This window comes from Empidonax traillii, unplaced genomic scaffold, assembly GCF_003031625.1.
Source record: "Empidonax traillii isolate 1590-97213 ecotype Southwest subspecies unplaced genomic scaffold, ASM303162v1 scaffold1268:size140479, whole genome shotgun sequence".
NCBI classification, from domain to species: Eukaryota; Metazoa; Chordata; class Aves; order Passeriformes; family Tyrannidae; genus Empidonax; species Empidonax traillii.
The window spans coordinates 68037-95627 of record NW_020956461.1 but is presented as its reverse complement, the minus strand read 5'-3'; the positions used below and the strand labels follow the sequence as shown (position 1 = coordinate 95627).

Sequence of the window (27591 nt, the reverse complement as noted above, 5' to 3'; positions counted from 1 at the left end):
AGGTCAGCCATTTAAATCATCTCATGGCTGAGTGCAACCTGCTTTCCCCTCTAGGATACATAAACTTACACTTGACAGTTCTGACACTTATGTGAGTATAAAATGAAGTGATCCAACTGCTTATCAGGGACCAGCTACTAATGCTTTTTTTCAAGAGATGTGATGGCTCAGCTCTGTTCTGAGCAAGTACTATTTTTTCAGACCTGACCCTCAACTTTTTGAAGAAACCTTAGAGTTTAATGTAGCTTTCCCTCTCAGTTCTGTGCCTGGTATGGGTTGCTGCTATGAAGCAGCTCTTCCTTTCCACTGTGGAGATAGCTGTGTTTCAGCAACAAATGAAGGGATCCTTTAATGAGACTTGATGTAATTATTTTTAAGGGCTGTTAAGTTTACATGGTTCTCTTATGTCTTTTGATTAGTCATTGATTAATGCTCTGGACAGGTTTTGCTGCCTTGAATCCACCCACATCCCAAGTCCCATTGAGTCATGCCTTTGAGACAGCCCACCCAGCCATCAGTGCCGAGTGAGCCTCAAGCTGCTGCAGCCCCAGGCCCAGTGCTGGAGCATGGGGTGCTGTCCCCTAACCTGGCTCATGTCCCTGTGCAGAGTGGGAATGCACCAGTTCCAGGTTGTCAGGCCTGCACCCAGTGGGGAATTGGGCAATTCTCTGTGTGGGGAACTGGGCAGTGCAATCACGAGTTACTGCAGTGCTGAGCATCCTCAGGCAGTGATTCCACTCATCTGAAATACCCACACATGGCACCCTGCCCTTGCCCTCCTGTCCCCTGTGCTGCCCTGGCCCTTGCAGCTGTGCTGCACTTGGCTGGGGACCTGACCACGGCAGAGTGAAAGGTGGGGTTTGGTTTTTTGGGTGGTTTGTTCTTACTTTGGTTTGATTCCTCAGCTCCCCTGGATATGTTACAAGTGCAGGGTCTGTACAAGTCGGGTGTGACCCCGCCTGTCTCATGGCTAAACTGAAGCCTTTGCTTTGTGACTTGGAAACAATTTTTCCTTCTGACTAGGCTTGACATCCTCCACTTCACAAGGGTTTTTTGCTCATCTTCCCCAGGTTCCCTGCCAATATATCCCATATTTCTTACCAGTGCCTCCACTGGACCTTCTCATTTCCTCTGACTAGGCCTGTAGCTGCTTTGTCCTACCATCACAGTGCTCATTGGAATGTCATTCAGAGCAGGACAGAACAGTTCTCCCCCAGTGTACCTGCCTGCAGAGTTTCACTTTAGCATTTTAGTGAATGGAAAGGGCAAGTATGATTATTCTACAACTAACAAAGGAGAAGTATTTATTTATGCTGGCTGAGGTTTCCCATATTACCCTTTCAACCTTCCACAAAATTTGAAGCTGAAGGGAACTTTCAGAGAATTGGGAAATGCTGACTGCAGGAAACACAACACAATTATGTGCATTTTTCCAGGCCAGTTTCTGAGGAAAAGAGTGCATAGCAATTAGGAAAAATCTGTATTCTCTGGTTAATCCCTGGTGGCAGTCAGTCAGCTCAGTGATTCTATCTGAACGTTTAAGAAGTTGAACGTAACTGTTGGAAGTTACTACGTATTCTCTTCTGTTAATATTTACTGATGATATTGCATTTCAGTAGCAGCTTCTGAAATATCTGTTCCCCTGATTGTTTTGGATGTGGGTTTGGCTTTTCTTTTACTTAGGTGTCTGATTAGTTGAGTTCTCTTCATCTCCAGAGCTTGTTGGGAGCTGCTAAAACTTGAGTCTGACTAATAGCTTTTGCATACAGATAGAGCTGTACCTGCTGAGCAGCTGCAGTGAGTGGATAATACCTGCCTTGGAAAACAAGTGGCATTAGAGGGATCCCATCTCGTGTCATGGAAATGCAGCTGATTTCACTGACACCGCTCCTGACAGTGCACCGAGGTGCAATTACCTTTATGACCTCTAGTGGGGATAGTCAGGGATGCCAGACTGTCACAAGTTCTGCACTTCTGCTAGAAAGAGGCAAAGTCATCTGTTTCTAGAGCTCCAAGGCTGCTGTTTATCTGTAGAGCCTGAGGTTGTGTGCTGTGCAGTGCTGTTACACAGGCTCAGCATCCTCAGCGACAGACATGTCTGTCACTATGCAGTTACTGCCTTTTAGTTACAGTGATGCACGTTATCAGACACAACATCCTCCTAAAATATTTTTGTCTCTCTGTCTCTTGTTTTTCTCAAGAGTTTTCTGTTTTGGAGGATTTTGCCTTTGTGTGTCAGTTAAGCGGGTTTGCTACATTCTTCAAGCTGATCTGTGCCAGGTTGCTGCCTGAGTTTCATGCCCATGTGGTAATGGCCACCTTTTTTAATTACTCATCTTGGTGAAGCCATGACAGATAATTCACAGAAAATGAGAAAAACACTCCTTGACTGTTCAGGGATGTAAAAGGCAGTCTTGGAAAATTAGGCAATTTATGTAATTGGGACTTCGTGGGGAACAAGATGTTACTGCATCCTCATTAACAAGCACCATGCTCAAAACCTATGTTATGAGGAAACAACAGTAGGCCTAAGGAGAGGAGACAGGAGGGACAGGTTGCAATGCTTCAAAAGGAGAACAGTCCATCAACTTGAATAAGTTTCACCAGGAGTGAGAAAGCTGGGACAGCTTCAGGAGGAGAAGGCTCTTGTTAAAATGTGTAAATGCTTGCTAGGAGGGTGTGAGGCAACCTCTCCTCAGTGGGGCCCAGTGGTGGGATGAGAGGACACGGGCAAAAACTGAAATGCCACTTAAAGAAAGGAAAATGATGACTAAGCACTGCAACAGGCTACCCAGAGGTTATCCTCCAACCACGGGGGTATCGAAGACCTGACTGGACGTGGTTCATGAGAAACCTGTGGTAGGTGACCCATGCTTGAACACAAGGGTTGGGCTAGAGGATCTCCAGGGGTCTCTTTCCCAGGCTCCTGCTTTCTGTGAATCTGTAAGTTTGCCTGTACCTTTCATTAACAGAACTTCTTCGTTAGTCACGCTCCCCTCTTGTGGTGTCACCTGCTCCAGGCTGCATTTATTCCATGTGACCTATTTCCTGTGCTTTGTTCAGCTGTGTCTTCACGGGGGGTTTCTTGTGCTGTCATAGGAAGGGCTTTTCCCAAGAATACACTGCTCTGGATCTGTGTCAAGCTGTGTGAGTAGGGGACAATGTGAACCTGAGGTACAAGTCACTAGAAACTGTAGGTTAGGGGATAGATTTGGGAAGCATTTGTATCTGCTTTGATATTACAGCCCAGCTGGTAAAGATGTGCTGGGAAGAGCACAAGCAGAAGAAAAAATCAGATTATTTGCTGTTGGAATTAGCAGCCTGAAGAGATGAGTCAGTTTAAGAACCTACTTAAAACTCTTTCCCTAGTCGTGTTCTTTTCAATATTTCTTTAAATTATTTAGCATTGTATCAAATCATGGTTGGTTGAACATTTCTGTTTGTATTTAACTGTTGTTTTAACACCTTTCTCCCACCCCTGCCCTGAGATGTTCTTGAAAACCTGAGATTTCCCAGGGTTGTAGTGGCAGTGATGCTGTGCTGCAGAGTTCACATTTGGAAAGTCTAAGGAGTGCTGGTGACAGCTGCAGTTGAGATGAGTGATCACTAAACTGTGTGCACGTAGACTCCAGTGTTCACCATCTCCATAATGGCCACTGAAAGCGGCTCCAGACATATGTAACTGATGTTTTAATTAGGTTTTACACCTTTTTAATATCTAGCACAAAGTCGTAAAGCAAGTTAAAATAAAATTCTACTCAGAATAAGTAATATTGGGTTAGCTGCTTTTCCTTCTGATTGTGGTATTTGAAAACAAATCCTTCATTTTGAAGAAAAGTAATGTCACACTGGCTTGATACATCTTTTCAAGTCTGAAACAAGCAAAATGATAACTGTTAACTATCATACAGTGCAAACAAAAGGAAGACAATATGGTAAAGAATTATTTCTGGAATGTTTCTCTTTCTGCTCCTTTCCCCACATCAAGCTTTTGCTGTAATCATTTTAAGAGAGAGACAGTAATAGTTTTTTATTAGACTTCATGTCACCTAATGTTCTGGAAGTTAAGTGGGGTTAATTGCTGTAATTAGAGAGCTGTTTTGTGTGTCAAATGGTTTCACAAACAAAACCTGTTTGGCAGCGGATCAATCTCAGTCCTTTCATATCACTCCTATAAAACAGGGCATGTCCTGGTGAAAAGAATCCAGTTCTTTATTTCTGAATACCTGCCAACCTAAATACGTATCCAACATGTACCTTTAAACTTGTGAAAAAGTACTTCCAGATCAGGCATTCTTACCTGAACAAAAACAGAATGCTTCCTTGGATGGACTACTACAGTATGAGTAAGCTGAATTTACCATTGATGTATATTTACTATTTTTTTCACTTGAAAGTTAACCTTTTCATTTTTAGAAGTTAGAAAGCAAATCAAGTGATTTACCCCAGAACATACTGTCTAGTTTTGTCTGAAGTAGGATTTTAACTCTGAATTCCTGATCATTAATGTAATGCATCAGCTCCTCCTCTGGCTAGAAACATTTGGCTGGTTGTCTGCAGCACAGGGCTCCTGTCCTCTCATTTCTTCAGACAAGCCTGGTAGGATTGGTTCCAGGAGAGATATTTAAATCATCAGAAAGGGTGGTTCCTAGTGAATGTCCTAAGGGGTGAAGCACTGTGAGTGCACTATCAGCCACACCATTTCTCTTACCTTGCACCCTTTTTCTCAGGGTGTCTGCCAAGAGCTGAGGAACAGCCAAAAGGAGGTGAAACTCCTTGTGTGGTTATTTGTGTGTTTGTTTGCTGCAGGAGACACTACTGTTCGATGTGAGCAACTGGATATGCTTCAAGATTGGCTGTCTGAATTCAGAAAATCTACCTCCTCCTCCAGTACAGCCAATCCAGAGGAGCTGGTGGCTTTTGATGTCATCTGCGGAGATCTCAACTTTGATAACTGCTCCTCTGGTAAGTCAAGGTTTGCCTTTTCCTGGTGTCTGTGTGTTCAGAAAGGAATAGGAATGTTCTTGGTCCCTGTGGACTAGAGCAGTTTATTAACACTGGCATTTGCAAGGAAAAACTTAATTGCTACAAACACGGCTAAAATAGCTTTAATTGTGAGTTACTCTCCTTGGCTCATCCCATGAGCTCTGTGCAGTTATTAAGCATGATGGGTCTTAAGGCACAAAGAGCAATAATTTGTGACTTATGTTGCAATAATGAGGACAGATCCAGTGGTTTAGCTTCACTTGAGTTAGGTAGACACTGTTCTACAGTTTTAATTACTAATGAGAGACATGTATGTTATGGGATTTTTGTGGGGAAAAAGTAGTACATTCATGCAGTTCAAAATAGTTTCATGGTCCATATACACAGACATAGGAGACTAATGCTGCAGAGAGAACTCAGCATTGCTGAATCAGTCTTGGAAAAATTAACTGATGCTGTGTAGTTTTAGGGCTTTTATTTTAAGAAATTTTAAATCTGTTTTTTTCTTTAATTGGATGCTGAGGGTACTAGAAAAAAACTCCACAAAGCCATAATTAATGGGTGGTGAGTTCACAGAAATAGAAGCCTTTTCCAAACATAAATATTATGCTCTGTTAACAGTTGAATTGCACTGTGTGTGTGTATCCCAGAGCTCTGTGCTGGTTTGGAGCTGGCACAAGGACCAGCCTGGCTGGTCCTGCTGTGTGGGGACACAGAGAGCACAGGGCAGGGACAGGGTGGGGTCACTGCACAGCTGAGCTCGGGCTGCAGCATTCCAGGTGGGATTCAGCAACTCAGACCAGGGTCTGTGGATGACCAGGTGCATCTGTGGAACAGCATCCAGTGTCAATTCTGTAGGCTTTATAAGAAGCCTCAGGTAACTTAGGCAGAGAGCAACAACTGTACCAAAAAGGATTTTAAGAAGCAAAAAGCAAGCATTGTCTGATCTAAAAACCCCCACTGTTATCTCGAATCTCATTACTTGTATCAGACACTCAAAAAGGAGGATTTTAGCAAAGTTGTAGAAAAGACCATCAGCCTAAACCGCAGCCCTTCTGTCACTTATTTCTAATTCATGAGTACTAAAAGTAAATCAGTCCCAGCTGTATGATCCAAAGTCAACTCAGAGTGGTCTGAGAAGGGGCTGGCAAGTGCCCCGACTGGGCCACGAATCCCTTGATGAGGACGTGCAGCAGCTCCAGGGAGCTGCAGTCACACAAACCCCTGTTAGGATCGGTCCAGGGGTGGCAGTGGCAGTGAGTTTGGGAGGGATGCAGGAAGGGAGGGGTCAGTAGCAGCTCTGCAGCTGCCCAGGCTGGCTGAGGGGCAGCAGCAGTGCTGGGAAAGGGAGGCAGGAGCTGGAGGACACAGACTGACACTGCTGGGATCTGGGGCTGCATTGCAATGGTCTGGAGGGCTGGAGTGGCCTGGAGGCAAAGGTGTCCATCGAGGAAATAAAGAACGAGTGGGAGACTGCCCAGGCAGATCAGCTCCCAGAGCCAGAGGGAACAGGGAGGGAGGGCAGTGAAGCCCTGAGGCAGAACACACGTCAGGACTCTGTACCTGAGGAGTTCTGAGGAGTTGTGGCACAAGCAGCACAGAGTGTAACTAGTGCAATTCTGAGCTGTCTTTTTAAACAAAAGGTAAACCCAACTATTTGCTCTTGCAAATAATAGTTGTAAACATTGCGACTACTGCTAAAGAGGACTGAAAAGCAAGTTATAAACATTAATTTTATTTTTACTATCCCTGCCACTTATTTGCATTGCCCTCCCCTTTAAAATGCACTCAGCCTGGGGACTGGAATTAAGCTGGCTATTTATTTTTTACTTTTAGATTGCTTTCTTTCCTTATGTGCTAAGCAAGATTAATGCAGTGTTTCAAAGTTCTCTCCTCCATTTTTACATTACTCATTGTTTTAGGGACATCTCTAGCATTATAGGTTAATTGAACATAAGTTTTTGTAAAGCAATAATCAACTGCCTGTAATTCTCCTTATGATTTTCTGTGTCCTTTCCCACTCCACAGACTGATACAGCAGCTAATTAATGTCTCAGTGAATACCAAGCTTCTATTCTTGGTTGTATTGACAGTAGAGTTTTCAATGATATTCAGGTCCATGAGTGACCTCATGCTTATGACAAATTTTCTGCAACTCAGTTTTCCCCTCCAGCTTTATAGAGCATTATGGCAACGTTCGTACAGAGAATTCACGCCTCGTGGAAATGTTATTAGACAGTTACTTCCTGTCGTGTTGCTTTGGACTGACTTGTGTAAAACTCTTTTGTTTTTAAACCTTTTAGCATAAGATAAAAAGCTTTCCAATCAGTAAAGTTTTGTGTCACCAGCTGTGACTTATCATGGTGCCAATTGCAAATTAATAATTTTTAATCTGTCTTGGTTTTCAGGGAAATTCTATTGACATATGATAGAACAAGGGAAAACTTGGACAAACAAAAATAGCAAAAATTTAATCTTTTACTTTTCCATAAACAATAAACAAGCCAATTGGCTGTTCAGTCAGAAAAAGCAATTCTCTGCATTGCCCACCTGGCAAACTTTGGGGAGGGTCAGTCCTTCAGTCCTCTGCCACAACTCCAGGATTCCCTGACAAATTAGTTTTTCAATCTCCCTGCAGTTATGAGGATGTTCTCAAGATTGAGAGCTGGCTGGAAAGATGTCATGAAACAGCTGGACTGGTGTGGATGCAGCAGCTGAAGGACAGTCAGCTGTATTAATGACTGACTAAGGAAATGGCCAATGATTGCCCTGGGAAGCAGCCCAGTTGTCCACTGGGTGATCCATCTCAACACGAGTTTGGTATCAGTGTAAGCAATGCAATGGCAAAGGGAGGAAAAGCACTGGAAAACTGTCACTTCGATTTAGAGCAAAAACTACCAAAATGTCTCTCAGAGAAAAGACTTGGTAGGAAAGCAGTGTTATTAGCAAGCCTTTGCTGGAATTTCTGACCAAGGTGAGATCCTGCTGGGCAGTAAAGCTGCTGCTGAACTGACTCAACTCAAACCTCTGTATTTCTCCTGAGGACAGACGAGGGCTTGCTGAGCCTGCTGTGGCAGGACACACAGTTGTGCAGAGGTTCACAACTGGTGGCTGATGGCTGTTCTCTTCCTGCAGATGACAAGCTGGAGCAGCAGCACTCTCTGTTTACACACTACAAAGACCCCTGTCGGATTGGTCCTGGGGAGGATAAACCGTGGGCAATCGGTAAGAGCCTCTCCCGCCCTTGCCAGGGGAACCCTTCCTGTCTGTCACCCACACATCTCCAGCAGCAGGTAGTTCAGATAACTGGCAGTAAGAATTTGGTGGAGAACAAATATTTGTAGCATATATTTTACAAATCTTAACATATGTTGTTGAATTATAATTAAGAATCAAAAATCTCAAACTCCAGTCCACATTCTAGAGCTCGTGTCTCAAGGTCCCTGAATGCTTTCCCCCACCTATCCTGCTTCTAAAACAATCTCTAGATTGCCTGGGGGGAGAGGAAGCCAAATTATTGTTTCTGTACTGTGTTTGCAGTGAAAGCCTGCAGCTTCTGATCAGAATGTTCCATTTGGTGTTGCATAAATACTGTCAGTGAGGATGTAACAAAGCAAATCGACAACACTGCAAACTTGTAGGTTTTGTATTAGAAAAGATTTCTCAGAACTCCGAAATACTAATTCCTGATGAAATTGAACCTGATGAAGTTTCAGATCAGGAATTAATACTGTCTCTAGAGCAGCAATAATAACTGTGAAGATACTAAAGATAAGTGGAACTGTTTAATAATGGGGCTTTACTCTGTGGTAGCAGAAAAACAAATCAGAGACATCAGAGCTGAGAAAGTGGAAGGGTGAGACATTTTGAAAGGTAGCAGGCAGCAGGGGAGGGTGGAGAGGGAAGTGAACAGAGCAGTCCCCTCTCTCCCACACAGCCGTGCCTCCAGAAGCTCTGAGGAGCATCCCAGGAGGATGCTGGGCAGTCACATCTCCCTTTCTGTTCACAGGTACCCTGTTGGATCCTGAAGGATTGTATGATGAAGAAGTGAGCACCCCAGATAACCTACAGAAGTATGCATTTCCTGATCTTTCCACATGTTTTAGACAGTTCTGTAAGAAGGGAGTTCACTGCTTGCTATTTAACATTTCCCAAATTGAGGGTAGCTTATGGACTGGAAAACAAAACAAACAAATTTAAGTCAAGGGTGTTAACTCTTTGGTTTGAGCTAGTGGAGTTATGAAAAATACAAAGAAACCTTAATTTGCCAAAGTCTTATGATAAATTCCTTGAATACCTGTACTGTTTGTTCAAGAATATTCCAGTGGAGAGAAATTAATAAGCTTTGTAAATTTTAGAGCAGCAGTTAATGAATGTGGCAATCCTTTTTGCACCTTCTCTACCTTGAAGGGGAGTTTACTGAACTAAAGACATTATCATCCTGACTAACTATAAAGGATGTTCTAGCTGTTTGTTACCAAAATAATAATACAGAGGCAAAGTTATTTGAATGAGCAAGCCTGTCCAGATGTTTCTGTTGACACATATAATGGAAATGGTGCATTCTAGGCGGTTTATGCTGGCATTTTTACTTACCTCTGCATGGAATAGATGGACACTTGGTTGAATGGGTTAGGTGAGGTGCCCCCTGAAGTTTTCTTTGTATCAGTTTTGAACAAAGAAAGAGAATTCTAGACATCAGGTCTGGGCTTAGTTTATGTCTAAAATAAAGATTTGCTACAGCAAGTCCCAGTTTGCACATTTGAGAACTTGCAAAATTTCCAAACAGTTCTACTCACGTGTTGAAAACATAAAATTTGGTATATGTGAAAGGGATTTCTGGAATGCAGAATTAAGATGATTTGGCCCTAGAATCAAGTTTGCAAATGCAAATCTCTATGTGGGTGTGACATTCCATTTTATGGTTCCAAGAGCAGGCTTGGAGCTCTTTAAAAAAAACCAAACCAACACAAGGTGAGAAAAACCCCAGAATGAAAGAAACAAACCCAAACAAAACCTGTACTTCCAAGAGGCCTTTTCAGACAATGTGTCACTAAATTACTTTTGGGGTATTATAGTTTATTCCCTGAAGAGTTACTTGTATTCAGCAATTATGTTCCACCAACAAACATGACTGATTAGATAGGGAGCCATCCAATGATCCATAAGGATTTAAGAATATTGCTTCTGCTACCTCTATGGATGTAGAGCACCTCAGGATGTGATAACTGAAAATACTCTTGAGCCTTGGGAACAGAATATATGGAAGACTTTTTCCCTGCTAAGTGTGGCTTCCAGTTTTGTTCAATGTGTTATAATTCTTTTGCACTGATGAAAAAACCCTCTATGAGAGCATAATTTCCCTGGCTTTTTCTGCAGCTCTGCAGGGAAACAGGGATCTGCAGGGGCACATTATGTAAATGTGCTCATATATTAGAATGGTTTCCATGAGAGGGTGAGAGAGCCTGTCCTCCTGACTCTGCAAGGGGCTGGTAAACAGGAGCATTGCCAAGAAATTCAGGGACATGAAAGCAATTAGTGGAATGTGGGCCTTAAAGACATTGAAATGTTAAACTGCACAGTAGCTGTGGGGCACTGTCTGGTTAACAAATACTGTTCATACACACAGCAAGCCAGGGTACCGCCTAAAATTGATCCATTCTCCAATTTTTCAATAAGAAACCTTGAGCAAGCTTTACAGACATTTAGACTGGCAGCGTAAGCTATCCAGAGAATTATTTCTTCAGCAGCACTCTTCTCTACTTTATAAATAAAATTAAATAGTTCACATTACTAAAACAAATAGGCCATAAAAGCAGCAGAGCAACTGGTTCTTAAATATCTCTTTCATGTTAAGGACAGCACACGTAAAACATCAGACTAGAACAACATACTTGCTACAAATAATGAGTAAGTCATTTATAATTATAGAACAATTAATAAGATAGATGTAACAATCTGGGCCCTGCCACAGTGCTAGAAACCACACAAGCTTCTGCTCAGAAAGGCTTCATGAAATGCACACCAATAATCCCATCTCACAAAGATGATTGTCTTCTTTAAGCCTTAACACTTTCATCCCTGAACCCTGAACAGAGTCAGGCCTGTGAGAACACAGCTAAGAAACAAGATTCAGGTTTAGTTGAGCATCTCAGTCAAAATTAATGATGTTCACTCAGTTAGTGTTGAGCTGTTAACACAGCAGAGCCAGATGTCCATCACTCGTGTCTACTTCCTGCAGAGACAAACAGCAAACCACTGTGCAGACAGCAGTACAAGTTTTAGTCAACAGCAGCTGCTGCACATTTACAATTTATTTCCTTCATGTATTTGAAATTAACATTTCCCTTCTGTGAGCAGTTGTGCAGGTTAAGTGAATACCCAGCATTCACAGGCTTTTAAAAAGACATAATTGAAGCTAAAAAAAAATCATCTATTAAATAATGCAAATAAGATTTTTTTGTAGTAGTACTGCAGTGCTAATCAGAAGTTTCTTCTACTTTGTTACTTAATTATCTTTGCCAAATACAAATAAAGTTTTTGAAAGAGGTCAGTCCCATCAAAGAACTTGCTTCCTTTAGCCTAGAAAAACAATCGAAGGAAGTGAACCATTTGCAGTAGCTCTTTGTAGAATCCTCTTGCAAATGGGGTGCAGAGAGTAAGCTAATTTATTGTGAGTTATTATTAAAACCAAGTAACACATGAAAGAAAGTTTACTTGCTGAAACTGATTAAACTCTAAGAACCTTTAATACCTCTCTAAATCCAAAGGAGGTTAAAAACTTTCTGACTAAATAACTGTGTGATCAGAATTTTGTCACTGTTACCTTCTGAAGGCACAGTAAGTGCTTCTCAGATGTATCAACTGATCCAAACTTACAGATTATAACTCTACTGAGACCTAATCACCTGTAGCCAGTGCCCCTCTGCCACCACTCAGCTCCTTCCAAAGAAACCAAATTTGACAAAGAAGCCATTTGAATCTCACACATTAAAATATATCACGAGAGTCTGGTGGTTATCCCTTGTTATTCCTTCATCCTGTACTCTCATGATCATGCATTAAAAAATTCCAACCCCATAAAAGCAATCCAAGTCAAGTCTCAAAAACTGGGCCATCAAAAATATCTTATTTTTTTCCAAGGTGAAATGAAAGGCTTTGTACCTGCTAGGACCCAAGTTCATGGCTCAGTGTTCCTCCCCCACAGTTGATGATGTTGCTTACAGGGGAAAGCACAGACCCTTGAGCTCAGGTTTTGGCAGGTAAGGAAAGGGGAGCTGCAGCAGCACAGCAGCAGGGATGCCAAGCCTGCAGTGAGGCTCTGAGAGCACTGTCAGCAGTCAGTACAGCCTCAGACTGGAAAGCACTGGGAAGATGTGCTTTACAAGTTTAACAGTCCTTTTGGACTTGGATTGCCCTTACTGGGGATTTGGAGAGAATCCAGGGTACTGCACGGATGGACAGAATGAGCAAACCATTTCAAGTGCTTGGTTTTGGTTTTTTGAATGAAATAGGGTGCTGGAAAGTGAAGAAGGAAGGAAAGGATACTTAGTCTATCCCACCAGCAAGAACCACAGTTCCAGTCAAAAAGGGAGGAAGGCATCACTGAAGGGAAACGGGAGGAGGATTGACTATATGCTGTACACAGAAGAAGGTCTCTACCTGGAATGGAAAGTGGTGAGTGTCAGACTTGTCAAAAAGAGCTGTAACTCACACAACAAACTTGCCTGAATGGCACTGCAGCCTCTTCTGCTTGGATTCAAATTCATACTCCAAGGAGGACCCGCTGCTTTGCTATTTTCCACTTTGGCATGCAAGTTCTGAGTTTGTAAACCTACCACAAACCAAAGTTGAGTTCAAGGATTCCAGCAGCAACTGGTGGATGTGCTGCTCTTCCAAACCAACCAACCTCGTTTCCACTCCCTAAATTTTTGCCAGACTAAGTGTTTTGCCTGATGCTTTTCCTGTGCCTGCAGTCTGAATATTTTTCAATCTTTTCAAGTGTCTGGATGTTCTTTTGTGCTGTGAAAACCTACCCAAGTTACAGCTCTGCAATGTGCAGGCAGAAGCTGACACGGGCTACCCAGAATGAGAACTTGCAGGGTGCAGTCTGCTTCCTGGAGTAGGACCTTGCCAGAATTGTACAGAATGCCATGATGAACATGAGAAGCTCATTCACACCTATTTAGCACTGCAGCTGCTGTAGGAGAGCGGGCAACAGAGCAGTTCAGCATAGCTTAGTGCAGGATAGCCCTCTCTCTCCATGTGTTCTGTGACAGCAGCTTAGTAGGGAAATTCTTTTAAATTTTCCTGTTTCAGAAGCACAAATGCCCATGGCACACCTCTCTGGTAAATCCATCTTACAAACATGAACTGATGCCAGAACAAGGGCTGGAGTTGAGAGACAGAAGGAGCAGGATTCCTATTGCCTTACATTCCCACGCAACAGCTCGGTCTAATCTCATGACTAACGAAGACAGGTTTTCCTTTTTAGCTGCATACCCTGCCTGGGATGGTAGAGCCAGCCCCTCCTCCCAGGTGAGGGCTGGATATAATTGGATAAATCTGTCGGGAACAACAAGCTGTTACTGTAAATGCAAAGAAAAGGTAGGACAGATTTCATGCAGACAGTTGAGGTGGGTATCCTGTCAGTGGTTCACCTCATCAGCTGCACCACACTGACTGTCTGTGTGGCACAGTTTACCATTAGCCCAGCCAAGCCAGACTGGCCCCACACCTCTGCTGACACACTGAGGTTGTTCACAGAGCCCGAGTCCTGGGCTGTGCTGGAACAGACGGGTTTTTCAATTCCTTTTCTTACTTTTGTTTTCCTTTGCAGGAAGTGGAAGAGTTCAGCTTTATTACCCAGCTGGCAGGCTTGACAGACCACCTACCGGTAGCAATGCGTCTCATGGTGTCTACAGGAGAAGATGATCCTTAAAACTGACCAGCTTTGAGAATCAGAAGAGGGAAACAATAATGATATTTTAAAAATATCAGAGGATAAGAGCGAACTATCCTGGTGCCACGTTAGGAAAGGTGACCAGACCTGACCTGGGCTACTCCCAGAGTGTACCAACAATGTGGATTTAAAAAGGGAAGAAATGGAAGGGGTTGTGGCCAAAAGCCACTGTCACAAGTTGCTCAGGCAACAGGGCAGGCCTGTACTACAACACTGTCACTGTGGACCGACCGGAACCAAGATGGGAGTCCTAATTCCTTCTAAACCAGTGCCATTCTTACTCAAACATGTTTTTATACTAATATATAGCACAATTTAGTTTGTAATTAGTCCGTGAGTTAGTGCTGCTCAATGGTTTTGCATCATTTCTTTGCTGAGAAGCTGAAGCTTTGTCTCTCCTTTGGCAGCAGCCGCATGGCCCGCCCTGCATGCGCTCGAGAGCGGGCAGTGAGCACCACGACAGCAGAGGGAAGGGGGTCCAGCAGCACATTCCAGCCAGAGTGAGGCGTGCTGGGACTGGCAAACCCTTCTGTCACTACAGATAGACCTAAAAACAACAGCGCTCTTCAATCTGCAGACCAATATCTTCCTGTCCGAGTTATGGACACACAAAAGATTTGGAATTAAGACTTTAGGAACGCAGCTCTGCCCGTATTTCTGCTGTGTTCCCACTGAAATTATGAAGTGTTTTGTCTGAATGATGACTCCAGAATCAGGCCTTCAGCTTTCTAAATGCAACTTACTCCCTTAAGAAGAAATCTAGTTTCCCTGTAATGTCTTTTCTTTCTTTCTCCTGTGTGGGACAGTTCTGAATTATGATATGGGATATGTATGTTACAGTAGAGTGAATAGATTCCTGTAGTACCACTGGTACCACCAGAGCCAACATTCTGCCTTAGCTAGAAAGGGGAAGTGGGAAATGAATTGTAAAATGCATGCTAGATATAGAGTAAACATAAACATAAGTGACATTTGGGGAGAAAAAAAGCATAGAACAGTGTAGGATTGATAAGGCAGAATAACCTAACGATTTTTGAAAGGAATCAGTACACTTAAAAGGGAAGTGTAGCAGGGCCAGCTAGAGAGTACAGAGCTGTGACTCTTGGCCTTGGGTAACTGCTTCCCAGGAGCAGAGGCCTTTGCTGGGTCTGGGAGACGTGATTCTCCATTTGTTATGCAGTACAGGCTTGAACAGGGGTCTTGCCATCTGACTGACGTGTTCTTTCCACTGCAGCTCTTCAAAGGGGGGGCTCCCTTCTGCCATCTCCCCGTGGCCTGACCCACCCAGCCTCTGTAACCTTAACAAAAGAACGAAAAACTGAGAATCAGGTCTCTGATGACTTGGCATTTTTGGGGAAGATTTAATTTCAGAGGGTTTGTGTTTTGAGAGAACAATGAAACCCCCTGTGTTCTAACCATTACTTAGTTTCTTCTGCCTATGTCATGTTCAGTTTTATTTCCTCTTACATTGCAGATTCCCTGTGTTAAGAAGAGTTAATCCAATATTTGACTTACTCCATTAAGTAACCTGTTTTAGTTATGCTGACCACAAGCTCCTGAAGATGCTCTTGTTTTGGTTTAGTTCACACCTGCTAGGAATCAGCTTGAGCTAAATCTGAATAGATTTAAATTAGAAATCTCAGTCTGCAGTCTCTGGTACTGGCTTAGTTAGCTGTGGTGAACAACAGAACTTCTGCAATCAGCCTGATTTTGCAAATAGAGAAACTCTTACTCGTCATGAGAGTACAGGACTAACAGTATTGGCTAATTCCAAGTAGGCAGCAGGGCCACTGTTCACACTCTCCCCCTGCACCTGGCCCTGATACATTTTATGCCTCATTTTCCAATCCCAGGGTCCCTTCAGCAGAGACTGCCTCTTAAGTGTACTGTGCCAAACCAGGGGTAATCTGCAAGTAACCCCTGGGGACTCAAAAATGAACCAGACTCAATTCCCCTTTTTGATAAAATTAGGAATTCAAGTTTACAGCACCAGAGACTTGAGTGTACTACCCCAGTGCACCACCAGTTTCCCACTTTGTATGTTTGTCTTTATACAGAGGGTGCACATACGTGCAATGTGTTTTTCTGGTTTCTTATTCTTCCACCCAGTTCAGAAAAACTTGTACCCAAACCAACGCTTTTTAATCCTATTTTCTACCTTACTTGTATTTTATTAACCTTTTTTAAAAAATCGAAACAGCATCAGTAGCAATGTGTGTGCTGTCCAGCAGCTATTTCTCAGCAGTAAAACTAACTACACTATTTTTAATAGTTTTCCTAACAATGTAAATTACAATTTGATATCAACTTCACCAAGTATCAGTTGCAGGAGCTGAATTTGACACCGTGTGGGATATAAACATAAAACTACTGCCAAACAACATTATTTACAGCAAAACTAACATGGTCTAAATTACCTTAAAAGTCGGTCTGTGGCTTTGTGCTGACTAAAAACGAGACACTTTTGTCACCTTCTTGAGATATATTGAGAAATGTTTTTTTCAAATTTGAAGTAAACTGTTTTAGATTTTGGTGTTTCCTAGTTTCTCAGTGCTCCAGAACTGCCTGGTTGTGAAATGTTCTCTTACACAATACACATACCTTTAACCAGTCTCAGAAGTTCTTTCTAACTGACTGTCTTAGGGGTGTGACTCTGCAGGAGAGCGATGCTGGGAGGTGCAGCGTTGAGGTACCACTGGACAGATGCTCCTTGGTTTTTCACATTGCTCCTGTGCCTTTCCATGTTTGCAGGGGTCAGGGAGTGTCTGTCCAGGGGGGCTGGAATGAACAGGCCTTCCCTTCCAGGAGTGACCTCCATGAGAAAAATGAGTTTTGCCTCCAGCACTGCGACACCACAGGCAGTGCCTGTAGCGGCAGGACATCCATCCTCACCAGCCTTAGGCAGACACTGTCACAGAATACTTGTCCTGAAGAGAAAAACAAAGGGAGGGCAGGCCTGGGGGTGAGAACATGCCCAGGAGATCAAACCCTGGATAGTTTGTTCATATGTCAATTCTCTTCACTTACAGATAGCATGACCCAATTTATTAGTAGAATGTTATTTATAAGAATTAGGGTTAAGCTTCCTCTCCTGTGCTTACCCCACTTTGTACTGGGGTTTCAGGCATCTTCTAGAAGTGGGTGATAATGCTGTTCTTGGTTAAATAATGCACCAGGGACACAGCAGAGCACGTGTCATCTTTTTATAAAAGGTATATAATATCTCCTGTTTCTCCTGTTCGATTTGCATTTTACAACAGCACTTCTAGAACGAGTGAACAAAAGACACAAATGAGGACAGTCAAAGTAAGCCCTTGCAGAAGTGTTGAGGGTGTCAGGTCCTGACAAAGTCAGTAACTTTAGATCAGAACACTCCCTCCAGAACGTGGCCTCGGGCACATCCAGCTCCAGTCAATCCCTGCCGGCTCTGTCCGCTGAATCCACTGAGCAGCAGGTGGGAACAGCCTCCCTGGTGCTGTGGGAAGGGGCATTTAGCCAGCTGCAGTGTGCCCAGCTGGGGTGTCCAGCCCAGCCTGGCTGCCCAGCAGAAGCTGGGGAAAGCTCCCCGAGCCCACGGAGCTGTGTCCTGCTGGCTGGAGAACGACTGCACCTGCCTGGGCCAGGACTGGGCCAGTTCTATCCCACACCCTCAGTCCTACCTGTTGGCTAAGACAGTAAGATTTAGGGAACGTACAATTCCACTGAAGAATCTTTTTTTTCAAAGGCCTTTGTTTGGTGCTCCAGAACGAGCCAATCTGACTGTCCCCAGTTTGGTCTCTGAGCTCCCCTGGATCACAGAGCAGCACATCAGTGTCAGCACATATCATCAGCTCCGAAATTAAGTATTTTTGCCTCCTCCTGGCACTACAGGATGAGAAATACAATTCAAGCACTTTGACAAGCTCCCAATTTTATCATTCATTACAAGGGTCAAATTGTTACTGAAGGTCTCACTTTTCCATGCCACCTTATTTTCAACATAATCTCGATGCTTTTAAAGACTTGTAATATTGCTAAGGTTTAGAAATCCTATAATAAGAATAGCCTTTTTTATTTCAATGATTTTTCAGTATTGTATCCTTCTGGAACCTAATGTTTTTATATGGTAAGCACACACCTTCCAACATTTTGTTATAAATGTACTAAAAAAAAAAAAAAGAAAAAATTAAGTATTTTCATTGGTTTCTTTATCTGCAAGAAAACCACAATCTCAGACCTGATAAAAACAAGGTATTTTAAATAATATGGAGGGGTTTTTGTCTTCTATTGGTGCTGAAAGGAATAACTGGTTGATGCAAACAAGGTAATAAAATTTCAAGGCTCAAATGATTCTGTGCAGTCGTGTTCTCTGGTTTTGTGATGTGGAGTCTGATGTTACTGACAGAAATCTGACTCCAAATCACAGGGTGATCGAGTGGGTGGGTCAAGTACAGTCTCACTGTGCTCCACCTGTTCTGGTGAGCCTGCAGAAAATAAAGGGTGAAAGAAAGGAGCCCTTTCAACTCCCCTCCACTGCCCAGCACCCCTGCACAGACACCCTGGCAGTGCTCAAGCTGTGCAGCTCCATCAGCATTCCCAGAGCCTGCAGGCTGCAAACCTGAGCCAGCATCTCACACTGTAAGGACATCAGACTGCAGCAACAAGGCACTGTGCAGTTGTACAGCTGGACCCCTCCCCAGTTCCCTGGGCCCTGAACCCACAGAGAGCAGGTTTGATCTTTGTGTTTTCCAGTCAAAGATAAAAAGCACCCCCACAACCCTGTACACATGACCTTAAGAAATCCAGGGGGTTAACAAAACAAGCCAAGGGAAAAGAATCCATTTGACTGGTTCAGCCTTTCTGAACAGTCCTCAAAGTCCTTGATAAAAACGAGCACGAAACCCCTCTTCAAAGAATTTGTTTTTTCCACAAGCAGAAAGGAGGAAAGCAGTGGAATGCAGGTGATTATGGAGGAGCACAGTGCACAAGGTTCTTGTCATGGCCTCAGGAAGGAACCACTCCATCCTGAGACAGGTCCTTAGAGATGGATTTCTGCAGCTTTCTCCACTGCTGTCCAGGGGAACTTTGTCTGCATTCTGATGCTACCATAGCATTACACTTCAACAGACCTGACAGGCAGTTGCAAGGTCTGCAGGACACCAACAGAACAAAAATCCCAGGACTCCCACGGTGCCAGGCACTTTGCTAAATATATTCCTAATGAAAGGTGTATTGCACAAGACAAACTAATTCTCAGTACAAAGCCTGGTCCATTATCTCAGCCCCAAAATAAGACTGTTACAAAACAGGTATTTTAAACTCTGTTTTCTGTTACTCCTTGGTAACATCTGATTTCTCTTTTCCACATTTGCTGAGAAGATATTTATATACAACAAACTCAGACTTTTAACAAAATGTGTCTTGTATGCCACAATAAGCACATAAGAAGGACTGGAGCTACTTCACTAATTATTAGGTCTGTGTTCCTGAAGCTCTGTGTCACTTTTGAACTAAGAGTGCTTACCCTGGTGAGATCCCCTTTGCCCACAGCTGACCTTGAGTGTCCTTCCACCTCACTGCAGAAACCTCAGCCTCGCCATCCTGAAGCTCCGTGTTCCACTGAAAGAGCAAATTAGAAGCTGTAAATGGAGCATTTATTATACACTGGCTGAAAGAAATGCTGAGTCTGGTCAAGTGCTGGGCAATGGCTCCAGACCAGTACAAGAGGTCCTTGTCCAGGCCTGGATTCCTGGGCCGACAATCAGAAGAAAGTTTCCGACCACAAGACCAGACAAGTTCAAAACCAGCTTCCAAATGACCACAATGGAATGCAAACCAATCAAACAAAAATTCCTCTCTGAAACCCCAATGCTTTTAAAAGAGAGCTGACTGTATTTTTAAAGAGTTCCTACGCATGAGCCCAGCTACAGGAAGGGAGACAGAACAACCCAGAAGGTCCCACTCGGTCCCATCTTTGGTTTGAGGATGGGAAAAGTACAGCATTTCTTCAGCTTCTGGGTAATGCTTATTTATAAGGACAAGCAAAATTATCTGTTTGGGGCCTTCAGTTTAATCTTGAAAAAAATACTGCTATTTTTATTCATGTTTTAAACATGGCCAGAACTGGAGCTTACCAGCAAAATCTCTTCAAGTATGAACAGCTGCTTGTCAAGGCTCTATGCAAGACTGTTTAAAGCACAGGGGGCAGGGGGGAATAGAAAGAAAAGGAATGGAAGGAGGAGATACTTGATCTGCAGACATACTATAAAGATAGGAGAACATCTAACAAGATTTTAAAAAAATGCAACAAAAAAAAAGTTAAGAACATTAAGTGGTCCTCAATTATTTGGGAAACATTCCGCAGAACGTACATTGCTGACTAGTTTTGTCGGTGAGAGGCATGACTACACCTTGCCTTTATTTTTAGAGATGCTTTTTTGTTATATCTTATTTTAAATATAATTATTTGATTAGCTGTTGCCCAGCCAGCCCAGGGAATGCAAATACAGACTGTCTTAAAAGAGAGCTTCTAGGGGAGGTGAACAATGGAGCAGTGTATCCAGTTCCCAGCTAGAGGCAGACACACAAGTGGAATATTCTCCCCGCAAGTAAAGGGCTGTGGGTAGCAGCATCCAAGAAAGCAGCAGGAAGCTGGCAGTGGATATAAGGCACTGCTTCAATCAGAACAGATGATCTCCTGTGAGAAAATGCCTTTCTTTCTCCAGGCAGCTCCAAGGCCTGGCTGATGGCACAGAGACAGAACAGAAATGGTACCACTCTAACTGGGGACATGTTCTGCCATCGAGGGAGCCTTCAAAGAACAGGATGAACAGCACCTAAAAGGGCCACATCACATCCTAAGCACAGAACTGCAGTTGCCATCTGAGGGCTGCCCCTGGAACAAGGAACGTGCTGCCAATCACACCTGTACATCAGCACTCCTACAGTGGAGCATCAGCAGCTCAGCACGGACACTCACCTGGCTCAGAACTGCTCAGATGATCTGAGGGGCTGCTGCCCCTCAGGGAAGGGAAATGCTACTCATACCTGCAGCCTGTTCATGGAATCCATAAGCAAGAAATAACCCCCCAGCCTGGCAGCACAGGCACAGCACACGAGCTCAGTGACAGACTGCCCTTGAAGAGCTTCCCGTGACAAGCACAAAACACACCCAAATTAAATGTTTTGTTAGCACATACCCATGAAACGAGTGAAGCAGAGCACCCTGCTACAACAGACATAAAACCTGCTCTGTACTGAAATACGAAGACATGTTCTTTCCTAGACATCTCCCTTCCTTCCTCCCTTTGTGAAAACTTTTTTGATGTATGCAGCAAGGTATGTGCCAAGATAATGCAGAAAAGGTGAAAATGTAACATTTAACATAGAAGTTGACTTCATTTAGTGCACTCTGCAACACAGAGGAACCTGTCAGTTTTTGTTAAACACTCATCAGTGTTCCACAAAAAGAGAAGGGCCAGGGTGTGGTGAGGATCTAAACACCTGAGATCTAAAAAGAAATTTATTTAATGCGTGAAGGAGAAGCCTTAAGCAATGCCAAGGTTCAGTAAGGAGTAATGCCAACAGGGTCACTTAAGGGACCATCACTTAAATTCCATTACCAGAATGAAACTACTCCATTCGGAGTCCAAAGACCATTTTAACCACTCAGAAGAGAACACACCACCAGAGACAGTTGTACATGCAGGTAGCTGAGGCTGTGTCATAAGGTATGATAAAGCTGCTGTGATTGTTATTGAAATTGGGGTGGGGAGGGAAATGTTTTGAAACAAACCAGGGATGACCAGACTTTACCATAATGAACCCTTCTCCTGAGCTTTTTGTCTTGCATGTACAGATTACAACAGATTTAATCCTAAATTTAGCCCACAACTGAGCTCTGCAAGTAATATTTTCCTTTTACCCTTCATTACCCTCTCCTTCTTACTCAAGCATGGAAAGCAAAGATTCAAATGCCAGCCATAACATGGAACGGTATCTTTAAAGGGGGGCAGAACCCTCAGAAACCTATGACATATGGTTTGCCTTTGTATCAGTCAGCATGGCTTGAAAAACAGCTCTTTAGACTTATTTTGTTATTTGTAAAGACATACCTAGGGAAAAAAAGGTTTACAGCAAATTAGACCTAAAAGCAACTAGATCTAAACTAAAAGCAACTACACCTAAAAGCACAATCTCAGCAGGAGCTGAGTGATGCTAAAACAAACAAACAAATTTATCCATTGTTTTGTACCTCTGAAGAAAGAGGCCGAGCATGTTCAAAACATTGTTTCTTCTCCATAAGCTTCCCATTCAAAGGTTCCACTCAAAGGAAACAGGCAAGAAGTATTAGGGGGAACTCATAAACAGCATCTGCTCAGGGGGTCCCACTGCTGTTTGAAAACAGCAGGAACACAAGCAGTCAATTGTAAAGCCCCTGTCCTGGTCCCTGGTGCCATGTCCCAGTGTAAGGACAGGATGCACAGGAGGCAAAACAGCCAGCAAAGCACACGGTGTGAGTTTTCTTTGCACACCAGTTCAGTACCTGAGTGTGCCTGGTTCCCTCAGTGTGGAGTCACACGCACACTCAACATGGCACTCCTGTTTCTCAGGTCCCACTACTGCTCACAGAACACAGCTGGGCTCTCCCCCAGCCCCTCTGCCCCCCGTGGGCTGGCAGCAGGTGCCAACACACTTTATCTTGGGTGGGACACTGCCCGCTGTGCTGGGATGAGCAGGCACGGAGGGCAGGCATAAGGAGAACGTGTCTGTCCTGCCCTGAGGCCCTGCAGGAACCCCCAAGGAAAGGGGCACCAAGGCATGAGAGACTCGCTGGCATCCCTGGCCAAGGGCTGCCTGTCCCTCACCTGCTGCACTGGGAGGCTGCACAGCAGCTGGTTCATCACACACCCTGGATGTGCTCCCAGCCCTCTCCACCAGCATGAGGGGATGTCATCCTACAGCATCAGCCCCGTGGTAGAAACGACTTTGCTGCTGCCTGTGAGGCAGGCATGGGATTATCCATGTAACCTGCTGCAGTCACTTCAACCATTCCTAGAAATACTGCAGTTGAGAAGCAATATGACATTTCCAAGTGCCGCAGTGAAGGCTGTTTGTCCCTCCTTCCCTCCCACCCCATTCACTGCCGCAGCTTGATTTGTTTGCTGATTGCCAGGGGGTGAGTCATTGGTTTCTTAGATACCCTAACATGAAGCAAGCAGTCACTTTATGTGAGACAGATGCAGCAGGATCAATTGCCACCCTGGAGAAGCAGGACTCCACTCAGTAACCTGCAGCAGCCACTCTTCCTCCCAGAGCACCCCGAGATGAGGGTGATGGGCAAGGCAGAGCAGAGGCTGTGGAAAAGGACACGAGTGACAGACAAACCCTCAGCAGAGGAGCTGCTGCAGCAGGTTGTGCAGCTGCACTGGAGCAAAACCCTGAGGAAGCACCAGAGGTTACGAGGCCAGTCCTGCGTGACTGGAGGCTGAGACACCCTGGGGCTGTGCCCTCAGCACCGCGGAGAGCCCGGCAGACCTGCGAGTGCACTCACGAACATAATCAGCTCTCTTCCTTACATTATTGCCCTTGTCCACAAAAGAGGCATCTTCAGGGCTCTCAAATCCTAGACAGAATCCTGCTGGGGGGAAAAAAAAGTGGGTCATCTTCGTGACAACCTCTGAAAACAAAATCAAAGCGCTACAGCTTTGTAAATGTATGTAGTTATATTAAAAACACAACTTACACGTAATACATAAATATACTGTACATATGTGTTAAAAAACACATGGTTTTAATTACTGAGGTATCCAAGGATTTACTGCCTCTGAGCCTTTATCTGCTGTATCTCGGTCAAACCTCACAAGGCTGCATTTGAAATAACACTGTGCTAAGAAAACAAATGATTAAAGCAGAGCTAGGGAGTCAGGGGATTAGTCTATTCTGCATGGCCTTGAGCAAGTCATTTTTAGCTCTGAGGCCCTAATCTTATAGTGAGCCTGGGGCAGATGAAACACTTGAACATCACAAAAAGCACCCTTAGATTTTTTTCCTCTTTGAAAAATGGAGATGACAACAAACACCTCTTGGAGAAGCATCTTAATCACTAATCTGCATCAAATGCTTGGAAACGTGAAGTATTACAGTGATTAAGTACAAAACCAAATTAACATTTAGCAATGCCTTCAGAGTCAATAAGGTAGAATGACAACACAAGCATCCACTGTATTCAGCTCACAATCACCACTGGAAAAATCCAACACTAGGAAGCTGTAATAGTCTCTTCCCCTCCTAACCACCAGCTGTAACTATAAACAGAATACAAAAGATGAGTATCTAAATGAATTAGTCCTGAACTGCATCCTCTATCCTGTTAAATGCAGGAAGCCCACACAGAGCCGTTTCAAAGGGACTAATCAAGGAGAAAAGCAAGCTCCAGGATCTCAGTCCTTGGATTGCCCAGGCTTCAGACAAAAAGTACCAGTTCTGCAAATAAAGGAGCAAATCTTGCAGCTGCCATGACTTAGAGAACACCCCTTAAAATGCAAGACTTGTCCTTCATTAGGACCATGACAACTTCACTGTCCTAAGAGGACCATTCATTCCATGTATTCAGCAGGAGACACAGAATTCTGCTGCCTGCCTGCCTTAGCAGTAAGTGCAAGTCTGGATTAGTTTTATCAGGAGTTTCACTTTTTGAACTAGTTTTCCACTTCCACGCATGAATGCTGAGTGTATCTCATATCATCAGAGGCATTTATTTGCACAGAAGATGAGACAGCTGCATTGCAAGTCTGTGTGTTTCCTTACTTATAATATGGTAGAAAATTAGAAGCGGGTTCTCAGCACCCTCTTGTGGATCTGTGCTGTGGTAACCACTGTGTATCAGTAAAATTTCATTGCAATTCAAAGCTATACAGTTACTTTTGCAGCAAAACTGAAACTGGGAAGCTAAATGTGAATGGCAACACTTGGTAGTTTATTATTATTTTTAATACCTGTTAGTGCACACATCTCTAGTGCCACATTACAAAAGCTGCCAATCTCCACTGCAATAGATGAACTGCAGCACTATTAAGTTCAGTGGTGGCAGGAGATCCTGTTTCTATTAGAACGTGCATCTGTGCCTGCAGGCCTAGTCAGGATCAAAGCTGTTGTCATTTAGAAAAAAACTGCCTGTGGTGGCAGCACAGAATAAGTTCCTTCCAAGAGAAAATAGGATTCTTGCTTTGCTTATTAAGATAGCCAGAAGCTCTTCCAACTCAGCACATCATTGCAATGCTGTCAGCTCTGGGAACAAATGGGAGCTGGATGCTGCCACTGGGTAGATGTGTTTTTTGATTAAGAGGCTTTCCTGCCCCAAGAGTGTGCTTGCAGTAAGATGCCCTTTGCAAGAGCACAGAGACAGAAGTAGTCTTTTATTCTGGTTTTGCATACATGCATATGAAATGATCCCCCCGTAAGCAGCTGCTGGCCACACAATTTACAAATCACATTAAGTTTTTAAGTCCAACCTAAAGAATTCAGAGAAGTCAAGGAAGACTGATACATACAATAATTAGTCCTAATTACACACACATGTGGTAAGGGTTTGCCTTAACACAGCAGCTTCCAGCATGTTAAACCAAATCCTGGAAGCAGTTCCAGTGCCTGTCTAAATGCACAAGCCTAACCAGCAAGCATTAGCAATGCTGAGAACACTCACAGTGAATTAAAACACGCACAAGGCTTCTAAAATATGCTCAGCATTCAATCTTTCCAGCCTTTTTTTTTTTTTTTTTGACAGCAGCAATACAATTTCTGCCCCAAGCATACTGAAATTTATGTTTTTCCTCATATGCACACAGAGCAGTTCCCATGAGCTGCCCCAGATCAGCCCTGAGCACAGTTCTGCAGACAGGCTGCTACAAACCTGGCCTGTGCTCCTCACTTTCCTCACCCACCTCTGAGAACCTCCCAAGCCTCACAATACCAAGAGGTTTAACAAGGGTGCCTCTCAGTCACCATGCCCAGTATCTACTGCAGTGCCCACATAACCTCAGCACACATAATACTGATAACCAAATACAAATTGCCATCAGTGTGGATTACTTCCCTTTGGCACTGCAGCTAATGTATGTTTTATTTTTTCTCAGGAAGTACAATTCAGGCACATACAGACACACACAATTATCTTTGAGGAACTTAATACTACCCAATGAAATATTGTAAGCTTTGGTGTGGTTTTGTTCTATCTTACTTTATTTTTTCCAAAAATAAAAATTCTAATACATTGCTGTCTCTTAGTTCTGCGTTCCCTTTGAAACACTGTCCTGTTCTGTTGGATCCAGAATCATCTGTGCAGCAAACTGCACCTCCAGAAGCTATTCCTGCTGCAGAACGAGAACAGCAGCTCATGCTTTGTGTGTCAGCCCAGACACAGTTACAGGGCACAGTCAGGAGAAGAGCAGCTTTATAATGCAAGCTTTTCTCAGGCTTGCACAACTGTGCCTTTAAAAAAAAAGCAAAGAGCCAAGCCTTTACTGCTTTTGTTTCCTTTACAATTGCACTGCTTATGTTCCCAACACATAACAGATTGTGCCACCATACTTTCTGTGGGCTAGGCACAGTGTATAAAAATTAAAACAAATGTTTAATGAACAGTAACCTACATAGTCCAGCAAAGTCTGTAAGAAATGACAGACTGGAGTTAAGCATCTTAAAAGTACAGTTTTGAAAAGTGAAATTCACATATCTCAGCAGGTGCTGCAGGTTTCTGTTTGTCAGGAAAACGATTCTGAAAAGCTTTGGAATATTTCAGATGGCTTGTGGGTCTATAAATATAACTACACCATTAGGAAAAGAAAAAATTCCTACTCACAAGAATGATGTATCATGGTGACCAGCAAAGCAGAGCAGAGTGGGCTGTGCTCCCTCATGGCTTCCTTGTGGCATTCCTTTCACTTGGCTAAAGCTGCTGCTCAGAGGAAACAGGAGTAGCTTTGGTGAGCAGTTATCCCTGTGGCTGGCTGACATCATTTAGGACAGGCAGTACACTGATTTTATATTTCCCTTAATGGGTCACACGTACAAAACAGATACACCAGTTCATCTAAAGCAGAATTAATTTCAACAATACAATTTCTGCCAACATGATTTGGAGTGCAACTAAGATAACCTCAGATGAGGACATGGTATTGCAGAGCAGCCTACACCTTAGCTGAAGTGGCAGATATTATTTAGGCCTCTGATGGAATAAGGCCACATTTTTAATCATATAATGCATATTACATATCTCCAAAAGATTTGCAAGTTTTTTAGACTAAAACTCTTCTTCTTTTGTTTCTCAGACTACCATCAGTTTGTCATTTCCAATTAACCTGAATATGTACATTTTCTAATTTTCAGTTACAGCTTTCCAGGTTTTGGTCACTGTTTGGGAAATCACTCTCCAGAAATGCAGCATCTAAAGACGTCAGCAGAACATCAGTGCACCCACCTTCATTCCCTGACCCTTTCAAGCCACAGCCTCGCCACGCCTGGGAGCAGCTGAGCTGTTTCCTTCCCCTGTCAGGTGCACCAGCACACAGATGTGGATGACTTGGGATTTCTTTTTGAGCACTCTGAAGATTATTTCCCTTTGTACAGTGACAAGAGCAAATCTTGAACTAGATGTTTTAAACTCA

General features: G+C 43.5%; 1 protein-coding gene and 1 long non-coding RNA gene across 5 annotated transcripts in view; one reads left to right on the top strand and one right to left on the bottom strand.

Annotated features, from left to right (window-relative positions):
* SMPD3 (sphingomyelin phosphodiesterase 3) overlaps positions 1-14252 on the top strand; it is a 50367-nt gene extending 36115 nt beyond the window's left edge. For all 4 annotated transcript variants that reach the window (XM_027906279.1, XM_027906280.1, XM_027906282.1 and 1 more), the window contains 5 exons: positions 4810-4965; positions 8122-8211; positions 8996-9059; positions 12501-12663; positions 13826-14252. In XM_027906279.1, coding sequence (XP_027762080.1) covers positions 4810-4965; positions 8122-8211; positions 8996-9059; positions 12501-12663; positions 13826-13927 — 575 coding nt within the window. In that variant the 3' untranslated portion in view covers positions 13928-14252. The remainder of the gene's footprint in view (positions 1-4809; positions 4966-8121; positions 8212-8995; positions 9060-12500; positions 12664-13825) is intronic.
* Positions 14253-18113: 3861 nt separating this feature from the next.
* On the bottom strand, positions 18114-22374 carry LOC114069471. The gene is made up of 2 exons (XR_003573783.1): positions 22182-22374; positions 18114-18411 (listed from the first exon to the last, which is right to left on the bottom strand). It is a non-coding gene; the product is annotated as an uncharacterized LOC114069471 (long non-coding RNA).
* Positions 22375-27591: the final 5217 nt, after the last annotated feature.